The sequence below is a fragment of the Rhinichthys klamathensis genome, unplaced genomic scaffold, assembly GCF_029890125.1.
Source record: "Rhinichthys klamathensis goyatoka isolate OS25496 unplaced genomic scaffold, OSU_Roscu_1.1 h1tg000196l_1, whole genome shotgun sequence".
NCBI lineage: Eukaryota > Metazoa > Chordata > Actinopteri > Cypriniformes > Leuciscidae > Rhinichthys > Rhinichthys klamathensis.
Genome location: NW_026606722.1, coordinates 5,143,155 through 5,153,662, shown reverse-complemented (window position 1 = coordinate 5,153,662; position 10,508 = coordinate 5,143,155). Strand labels below are relative to the sequence as shown.

Below are 10,508 nucleotides of genomic sequence, written 5' to 3'. Positions count from 1 at the left end.
GAAAATCGGCCAATTCCGGTCCCAAGCCGATCAATCTGTGCATCTCTAATAATGGCCTTATTAGATCTCAGTTGTTGAGCCTTTTTTTACCATTTGCAAAATAAAAATTGCCCTTTCAGTTTAATTTTGTTAGTTTTTATTGGCTGTCTAGTTGCATTTCTTCATCTAATTGCCCTTTAACTAGTCTTCTATGAAGTGTAAAACTTGCTGATCTTTGATCACTGAATTTTCTCCAACCAGGTTCATTTTGCACCACATGTGTATATGTTGGTTGATATAGCAACAGCACATTGTAGCACTATTTCCTTAGGTGTGCGTATTACTTTTACAGGTTTAGTGGCAGCAAAAAGATGCACAATAATTTGTGAATTCACTCTTTAATGTAGAATAGTTGATTTGGTTTAGTATGGTTAACTCTAATACAGGTACTCCTGCTATGTGTGGAGTTAATAGTGATGTCCATTTAAACCCAGTTTGTCCTCATAATCAAGGGTTAGTTAGGTGTTTGTGTGTGTTTGAGAGTGTGTGAGTGAGGTCCAGTTAAACCCAGTTTGTCCTCATAATCAAGGGTTAGTCAGGTGTTTGTGTGTGTTTGTGAGGTCCAGTTAAACCCAAAATGTCCTCATAATCAAGGGTTAGTTAGGTGTTTGTGTGTGTTTGAGAGTGTGTGTGAGTGAGGTCCAGTTAAACCCAAAATGTCCTCATAATCAAGGGTTAGTTAGGTGTTTGTGTGTGTTTGAGAGTGTGTGAGTGAGGTCCAGTTAAACCCAAAATGTCCTCATAATCAAGGGTTAGTTAGGTGTTTGTGTGTGTTTGAGAGTGTGTGTGAGTGAGGTCCAGTTAAACCCAAAATGTCCCCATAATCAAGGGTTAGTTAGGGTTGTGTGTGTGTGTGTGTGAGTGAGGTCCAGTTAAACCCAAAATGTCCTCATAATCCAGGGTTAGTTAGGTGTTTGTGTGTGTTTGAGAGTGTGTGTGAGTGAGGTCCAGTTAAACCCAAAATGTCCTCATAATCCAGGGTTAGTTAGGTGTTTGTGTGTGTTTGAGAGTGTGTGTGAGTGAGGTCCAGTTAAACCCAAAATGTCCTCATAATCCAGGGTTAGTTAGGTGTTTGTGTGTGTTTGAGAGTGTGTGTTTGAGTGAGGTCCAGTTAAACCCAAAATGTCCTCATAATCCAGGGTTAGTTAGGTGTTTGTGTTTGTTTGAGAGTGTGTGTGAGTGAGGTCCAGTTAAACCCAAAATGTCCCCATAATCAAGGGTTAGTTAGGGTTGTGTGTGTTTGAGAGTGTGTGTGAGTGAGGTCCAGTTAAACCCAAAATGTCCCCATAATCAAGGGTTAGTTAGGGTTGTGTGTGTGTATGCATGATTCATATGGTTACTGATGTATTGAACAATCTTCTCTTTTTACATTAAAGGTGCCCTTGAATGTTTTTTATTATTATTTTATAATGTTTCCTGGGTTACCCTTATAATGTTAGTATGTTTTTTAGATAAAAAATATTCATAATTTAGAAATAAATGGCATTTTTCCTAGCCTGCTTTTAGCCTCTGATTTGAACACTCTGTTTGAAGGGGCGTGTCTGCTGTGGGATTCAGTGTAGCCAGCCACTGCTGTGATTGGCTGACATGCTTGCATATGAAATAGCTACGCATTACATGTGAAACTCTCTCCCGAATACTTTTACTACTGCTATTATACGTTTTTACTATAACAGCTATAGAGATTAACGAATCGTGAGATGTTTTTAAAGTATTTAGATCTATTCCCATCACATAAAATGTTGCCTTGATGAGCATTGAGCAGATGACGGTGTGTTGATCGCGAGAATGAAGATCTTATCATTGCAAAGCAGTTTCTGCACTCTCTCTGCTTTCACCAATGCAAACACGATGATGTAAATACAGTAAGAGCTTCGTTGTGCAGTAACGTGCGTCATTGATTTCATAACGAGTTTGGCAAGTGTCCAGATAAACTCGCGCTGTGTGGAAAGATTGTTCTTTCTGTATATAATTTGTTCACAATTTAAATACGATTATTTTCATCCTACTAAAAGAAACGATGTGAAGCTGATATTTTAGTCACTGGCTTGACTTACTGATGCATAAACAGTATTGAACGATTTTGAGAGAAAGATTACCTGTCTGAACTTGAACAATTACACATCAGAAAGTGTTGCTTGGTAGCTCGATCCGAGGCCAGCTCTGTATTGGCCCAAGTTGAGGAAACAGTCGGTGAAATGTTTGGAAATTTCCAGAGAAAATAAAATTAACCCATTGTTTCTTCAGAGGCTCAGATGAAGGAACTAAAAAATACTTTTGTGTTCATGTGTACATCCAAACACTGAGCAACTGCCATGCTTCGGCTGCGCAGTTCCGCCTGGCATTGAGGGCTGGCATTATGCAAATATTTGGAGGCGTACATATTAATGATCCCGACTATTGCGTCACAGTCGGTATTGTGTGGAGAACCGACCGTTTTTCAGGGGTGTTTTTCATAAACGTGAATTAAATGAGAACGCGAAAACAGTCCAGTTTGAGATTCACTCTATGTCATGTCCATGCACTGAACTCTTGTTATTTGACTATACCAAGGTAAATTCAATTTTGAATTATAGGTCACCTTTAACAAAACCCAAACCCAATCAACTGGAAATATTTAGCTTTATTCAAAACTATCTTTAGACAAAACTTCTTAATCTAATGAATAAATTAAGACTGACATTCAAGGTTCAATTATGAAAAATATTTGTGGGTGAATGCATTTGTCAGTGATGGTTAAATAGTAAACTCTCCTTTTGGTTTTTTAATTTCTTAATTTTTAAAGCTAAAATATTTCCGTATTTCACTTTCCTTCTTCTCTCTTTGCTCTTCACTCACTTCACACCTGCTAAATCTCACATTACAAACTCAGGTTAGTTTTCTGAAATCTCTCTTAAAGTTTAAGCCAGGTTGAACAATTGCTGATAATTTCTTGTTTTGTTTTTCTATATGCTGGTATTGAAACAAACTTAAGTGATGTGGCACTCTCATGGGTAAAGTTAGTCCAGGTTATACCAGGTTAGTCCTCATAATTAAGGGTTAGGTGTGTGTGTGTATGTGTGAGATGTCCAGATAAACCGGGGTTGTCCTCATAATTAAGGGTCAGGTGTGTGTGTGTGTATGTATGTGAGTGATGTCCAGATAAACCAGGGTAGTCCTCATAAATCATAATTAAATCAGGAAACGCCCACTCCTGCCCTGTCCTTACAGTGCTTTAGTTTGTCAGGTCTTCATATTACCAGACTGTTTCATTAGAATTAAATTCTGAGCAGTCAGATTTTTACCCCATGCCATAAGGAGCAGTTTAATATTTATTATTAATCTCTATGACAAAGGGAAAGGTGGGTCCCCATAAACCAGGATGGAACTTTTTAGGGGAAAAAGTCTTTATAAACCACCCGTACCAGTATGTGTGTGTGTGTGTGTGTGTGTGTGTGTGTGTGTGTGTGTGTGTGTGTGTGACCTCGTCTGACGCCACTGAGCGGATCCACGCGCGCTCTTGGAGAGGTTGGGGTCACACAGTCTATCACTGCGCTGGAGACAAAGCGCATCATGCTGGCAGATCGGTTCCGACAGAAACTGGACATTTCGAGCAGAATAACGCTCGAAGATCCCTGAAACATTTGGACGCAGACCTCTGAACAGAAAAAAATGCATGATCCATGATGAACTGGGATGTGGTGGTTCATCTGTTCCAATAATATTGCTATAAAATAATGGCTTGCCGCGCTGGATGCTGCTGCAACAGCATCGGTACCCTAAATGAAGACAATGCGAGATTTCTAATGCTGGCTTTGTTAATCATCATCTACCTGTTATGTGGGGCAGCGGTGTTTTCATCTCTGGAGCATCCGAAGGAGAAGCTCGCCAAGGAGAAATGGGCTCAGAGGATCGAGCAGTTCACACACAAGTACAACCTGAGTCAAGACGACCTGAAGAACTTCCTGAGGAACTATGAGGAGGCCAATGTGGCGGGAATCCGTGTGGACGCGACCAGACCGCGATGGGATTTTGCGGGAGCTTTTTATTTCGTCGGAACTGTGGTTTCAACTATTGGTGAGCTGTCAAGTCCACCTTAAACTGCATGATAGTTAGACAAAAATGTCAGACTACAAGATTTCAAAGTCTGTTTTAATCTAGTTTTGTGATTTTAGCCAGCACAAGTAACCTATCAAAGTAACATGTGCAACAGGTCCTTTTACCATTTGGTGCGCATTCAGACGGCGAAACGATATAATTTTCTTTCAGTGGCACTATAGGCTAAATATTGATGTTTAAGACTATATGGATTTTCTTAGTGGTTTAATTAACTATTTTAATCAGATTTAATGGTTTTTAAAACATCTCATTCTTGAGACATGCACTGTAAAGAATTGTTTTCATAATTTGTTATCACAACCTTTTTTCTTTTGTCAAATCAAATTTTGATAATTGATGTGGTTCTTCAGATAACATAATATTTTGAGTTTCTGTTGATGAAACCAATCTCCTTCATGGTAGTAATTTCAATGGACTTAAAATTCTAAGGCAACCAGTTTACTTACTTTTTTAAGTTAAACCAACAATAATTGCCATTTGTTTTTACAAAAGCTATTTGCACTTTGGAACTAGAATCTGAGCTGCAGGTCACTGTGCAAACCAATTTATCTCATATTCTCTTTATATATATATATATATATATATATATATATATATATATATATATATATATATATATATGACATTATTGCACTATCTACTAACTAAATTTCACATGCAGCTATACTACTTTATCATCGCCACCTTTAGATATTTGTACAATTAATAGGCTATTCAATTCAGACTTCTTCCCAAAGATCCTCTTTAGATGTATTTCATCTGTTAACAGTTAAACACTCTGGTGAGTTTTATATATAATCAGAATTATGAAAAAAAAGTATAGATATAAAATACTTTTTCATAATTCTGATGATCTCGTAACTAAATCGCACAAATTAAACATTGTTTGCGATTTTGAGATAATTTTTTTTCATTTTCAGCAGGTCATATTACTAGCTAAAGCACCAGAAAAAGAAAACTGCATTTAATACATGTGTGCTATGCGCAACAAAGCAGTTATTTTCTCAAGTCATTTGCCAAAGATTTTCTGTCTGACTCTTGACAATTCAATAGATGGAGCTGGAAATTTGAATCCATCATCTCGTTCATTTACTCATTGAAGTGAATGCTATTGTCAACACGTCTAACACACACTTGACACATCTGATAGAGCTATATTGAGGAAAAACACACATTTCTGTGAAGAAGCAAAAGATTAAATCTAAATGTGAAAATCTTTGAACATGATAAACAGATTAACCACAAAAACAGAATTCCAATCCAATTTCGATTGGTACATATAATATAATACATAATAAACTTTTTTCAGTTGTCTGCTTTGCCTAGTATAAGTGCAACATCAATGAAAACTTTTCAGTTCAGGAGAACTTTAAATTAAGTTTCTCCATAAACCAGGTTCAATTCATTCTCAGCATGTGTCAGATTTGTCTTTGCAAAAGGGCTACAGAGAATATTAAATGCACGACTTTTTTCTATGCAGTCACATCTGGCATTTCATGCGCACAAAAATTAGACGTGGTTAAAGAAACAGGCAGAGCAGGGGAAGTTTATTTTAGCCTCATTAATATTTACTGATGCTTGTATAGACAATTAATATCCTGAACAGTGGACAGTTATCCAGGGCATAGTTGCATAATAGTGAGAGCATTTAATCTTATTTATTAGTTAATTCATGCACCTAATATCAATAGTCACACAGTGGATCTTCGTAAATGATACATCTCAGGATTAAATTGCAATGGAATCGGTAAGATGACCAATGCAAGAAAAAGAAAAAAACTATAGAGAGGTAAGGCTGCCGTCACCAATGGCAACCTATTTCTAGTGGGAAGGGAAAGTGGGGTTGTCTAGATGCTGGAGGTGATTGGAGCCCGGGGTTCACGTGGGATTTGGAGCACATGCTGCTCATTAGAGGACAATTACAGCTCAGTTTCTAATTAGCTCACAGCAGTTGCATGTGCTAATCCATTGTAGTTCTGCAGTGGCTGGAGGGTTTTTATGAGTACAGCTTCTCTGTATGTTTTGATGTTTTTAGACTTATATGGAATTACTTTGGCGAAACACAATGTACTTTTTCACACTGTATGCGGAATCTGTTTTTTTTCCCCCTCTCAAATTTGATTTTTGAGACCAACTGCAAGTTACATGCGGCCAGATCTGATCGTTTCAAACTTTCTAGCTTTGTCCAGATTGGTTGTGATGATAACAACGCAAAATTGTGAAGGTTCAACATGCATGAGAATTTAACAATGGATCTTTAGCCTTGATCATGTGTCTAAATCAACATTTGACACAGACAAAAGCATAAAAACAACACCGGATGGAATATAAAATGTTTTAATGTTGCAACACCTGATACAGGGTTATTCAATTCAATAGGCTTTATGCACAGCTTCACTACTTCCTGAACTTCAGCCAGCCCTTTGTTTCCTGTCTGTCATTATTGGACAAACTGATTAATCCAGGTGTGCCTGGCCTCAGTAACAATAATCAGGCACACCTGGATTAATCAGTTTGTCCAATAATGACAGACAGGAAACAAAGGGCTGGCTGAAGTTCAGGAAGTAGTGAAGCTGCATAAAGCCAATTCACATTTATTTGTATAGCGCCTTCCACAATACATATCGTTTCAAAGCAGCTTTAAATTCATGTTTCTATACACTCATTCAATAATTGACATTATCAGAGGTGACTGTTCAAGAAAATACAAATCATACAATTAGCTAACATGTATAATTTTAGATAGAAACAATAAGCAATTATTAAGTTGTCATCGAAATATATCAACCAATTTGTGTATGTTGATTGAGAGTTGGCATTATTATATTTACTTTAAATAAAATAAACATTAAATTAAATTAAATGTATATAAAAAACGTATGTTTTAAAACTCATTTTTTATTTCCGCTGGTTGCTTAGATCACATTTATCATTTTCATAGCTTAACCTGATGTACTAAAATAACTAAAACTAAAATAAAAATGAATAAAAATTACAAAAACACACAAAAAAGTAACTAAAACTTTAAAATTAAAATCTAAAACTAAAAATAAATTCAAAATATTAGCAAAAACTATAATAGTATTTCAATCATGAAAAAGTACTGACCTGATGTACTTTAACAACTTGTCGCAAAAAAAACCAAAAACGATTTTAATAGAATAGGTGGATTTCAAGTGTTTTTTTGTTGTTGTTTTTTTACTGTTCAGAAACTAAACTAAACAAATGGAAGGTAGGTTGATGAACCAGAACAAAATGTAACAAGCACATTATATATAATATTAAATATATATATTAGTGCTGTCAAACGATTAAAATATTTAATCGTGATTAATCGCATTAATGTCATAGTTAACTCGCGATTAATCGCAATTAATCGCACATTTTTATCTATTCTAAATGTCTCTTCATTTCTTTTTGTCCCATTATTTTTTCTCATTTTAATGCTCTTATCAACATGGAAAAGTGGATCGGCTTGCTTTGTGCAAATGTTTTTTATTGAAACAACATTGGCATATACTGTGTTCAATTTCACAATTACATTCTCACTTGGAGCAAACACAAAAAAAAAACTCTCACACACATTGTAACACTGTCCATCAATAAAAGGGTGAAAGAAATACTGACGAGGTCCTGATATTGACGATGGGGCAGAGAACTCGCATCAGCTGTATGTGTGTGTGTGTGTGTGTGTGCTTGGCCATCAAGTGGTATTTCAGACTGGACGTGCTTCGATAATGATAGCTCAGTTCACAACGACAAAACACACAGATCACTTTGGTCTCGTCAATGGAACCATTTGGCAACTTTTTAAAAGTAAACTTTCCATTCAGAATCTTATTGGCATCCATTCCGGCGTCTCGCGCTCGTCATCCACTCAAAACGTAACGTTAACCAACTATTTGGCCGGCTCGCAAGCCTAAACAAGTGTGTGCGGCGTGCCTGTTGTTCTGTTTCCGGTCTAGCTAGATCCACTTGCGCTTTGGTCGACGAAGCAACAAAATGTCCTCGCGCGGCGCAAGCCATTGAAATGAATGGGTTTCATAGCGCAGCGCCGCGCATGCCGCGTCCTGTTGCAAAAGCATGTGAAAAAAACTACAAAGTTTGCTAGGCCAAAAAGGCCGTTAATCGCGCGATACAAAAATTAACGCCGTTAAAATGGGTTTGCGTTAACGCCGTTAATAACGCGTTTAACTGACAGCCCTAATATATAAATATAGCCTATATTATATAAAAAAAAATATTATATTGACTGGCACTATAAAGAACATTTTCTTGCAGCCTGTATTATACACTGCGCTTGCTGTGATTGCATTATAATGGTTATAAACCTAACATCCTCATTTTATTTCTGTGTGTGGCGCAGGTTTTGGGATGACGACACCCGTCACTATTGCCGGAAAGATCTTCCTGATCTTTTATGGGCTTATTGGTTGCGCTGCCACCATTTTGTTCTTCAACCTCTTCCTGGAACGTGTCATCACCGTGATCGCATTTGTTCTGAAGTTCTGCCACAAGCGCAGAGAACGCCGCAAAGCCGGTCCGGCCCAAAACTGCCACCGCCCCTCCGCCGGCACCAGAGAGCGGCGCACGGACAGCTTGGCCGGCTGGAAACCCTCGGTGTACTGCGTGATGCTCATCTTAGGAGTCGCCGCCATCTTGGTTTCCTGCTGCGCGTCCGCCATGTATTCTGCGGCCGAGGGTTGGGACTACCTGGACGCCCTCTATTTCTGTTTCGTGGCTTTCAGCACCATTGGTTTTGGGGATATGGTGAGCAACCAGCGTGAGATGTACAAGGCTCAGGCGGCCTACAGGGTGGGCAACTTCCTTTTCATTCTAACCGGAGTGTGTTGCATCTACTCGCTGTTCAACGTCATTTCCATCGTGATCAAGCAAGTTCTCAACTGGCTTCTGCGGAGGCTGGAGACTCCCTGCCGCTGCCCAGGCCGAGGGAACCGCCACACTCGGAGGAACGCGGTCGTCCCGGGCCACATGAGAACCCGGCGGGAAAACTCCATCGAGACTGACGCGGTCAATGACAGCGAGGCGGATGGACGGCGGATGTCTGGAGAGATGATCTCCATGAAAGACTTTCTGGCCGCTAATAAAGTTAATCTGGCCATCATGCAGAAGCAGCTGTCAGAGATGGCTAACGGACATCCTCGCCAGTTAGGGAGCAGCTCGCGTCACAATGAGTTCTCCGGAGGGGTCGGAGCGCTGGGAATCATGAACAACCGGTTGGCAGAGACAAGTGTAGATAGATAAATCCACCATTTAGAAATGTGAAGTAACCAGAGGACCCCACAGCAAAGTGTGATCACTTTTTTTCTCTCTCTCTCGAAAGAAGCCGAGCAAATAAGGTGCAGTCACATTACTGAAATTTTGTGGGCAAAAAATGGAATATTTCCATTCCACACAAGGTTCTTTATAGTGAAAAAAGGTTCGATAGATTATTCAAATGTTCTTCACACTAAGAAAAATGGTTCTTTTTTAAACTGTTCACTCAAAGGTGGCATTGCTGCAGAAACCCCCTCTTGGAAATATCATAGAGTATGAAGCACAGCTCACACAGAAGACACTTTTCAAACCACGCAGCTCTCTGTTGGTCAACATGGTGAATTCGCATCTGTGTGGGACAATCTTTTTCGTGTGGATTCCTGTTAAAATGAGTTGATTTAGCCCATGAAAATTTGCAGAACAACAGTAAATGTGAACACACCTTCACTCTTATCCTTTGGGTCTCATTCACTAATAATAGCGTACAAATGTTCTTTGGTACAATGTTCTCATGCTAAATTTATGGTGGATTCACAAAATGTGTACACAGATTAAATGTCTTAAAACAGTCTTAAAACAGTACACAGTCTTGAAAAGGCCATATTATGCCCTTTCACAAAGTATTGATTTTGTTTTTGGGGTCTACTAAAAAAGGTTTAAACATTATTTTAGCACCTCTCTTCCCAGTCTGTCAGTAACACTGAAAAAGCCTAAGTAGATCGTAGAATCATTGCCATTGCCACCAACTTATTTCACCGTGCTTTTGAGAAACAACGCCTTGTTTAGTTACGGTCTCTATGAAGCACCTCCTCCCAAAAAGTGCAATGTGTTTTGATTGGTCGGCTGGAAAAGTGTGTTGTGATTGGTCATCCGCTTTGAGTGTTTCAGAAATGAGTTTCAACACACTACTTACTTTGCAGACCTTTTTCATGGTCAAACAGCGACGTTACACAATAAAGAAAGTTGAAAATGAAAAAAGGATAATAGGTCCTATTTATGTTGATGAATATGGATAATTCGAAATTAGGGAGCACGGGTACTAAGTTAGTGATTTGGTAATACACGCCCAAACATCTCCATAAGGGCGCATGACT

General features: G+C 38.6%; 1 protein-coding gene across 1 annotated transcript; it reads left to right on the top strand.

Moving 5' to 3' along the window:
- Nucleotides 1–3,538: 3,538 nt before the first annotated feature.
- On the top strand, nucleotides 3,539–9,457 carry kcnk13b (potassium channel, subfamily K, member 13b). The gene is made up of 2 exons (XM_056262726.1): nucleotides 3,539–4,095; nucleotides 8,504–9,457. Exons 1-2 carry the CDS (start codon nucleotides 3,756–3,758, stop codon nucleotides 9,400–9,402), a joined length of 1,239 nt encoding a protein of 412 aa, XP_056118701.1. The 5' UTR covers nucleotides 3,539–3,755; the 3' UTR covers nucleotides 9,403–9,457.
- The last annotated feature ends 1,051 nt before the right edge of the window (nucleotides 9,458–10,508 follow it).

Bases quoted from the DNA above. Each gene is read 5' to 3' on its own strand.
- kcnk13b (XM_056262726.1), top strand. From the start codon at position 3,756: ATGGCTTGCCGCGCTGGATGCTGCTGCAACAGCATCGGTACCCTAAAT. The intron at 4,096-8,503 runs GTGAGCTGTCAA...TGTGTGGCGCAG, and splicing joins AACTGTGGTTTCAACTATTG to GTTTTGGGATGACGACACCC.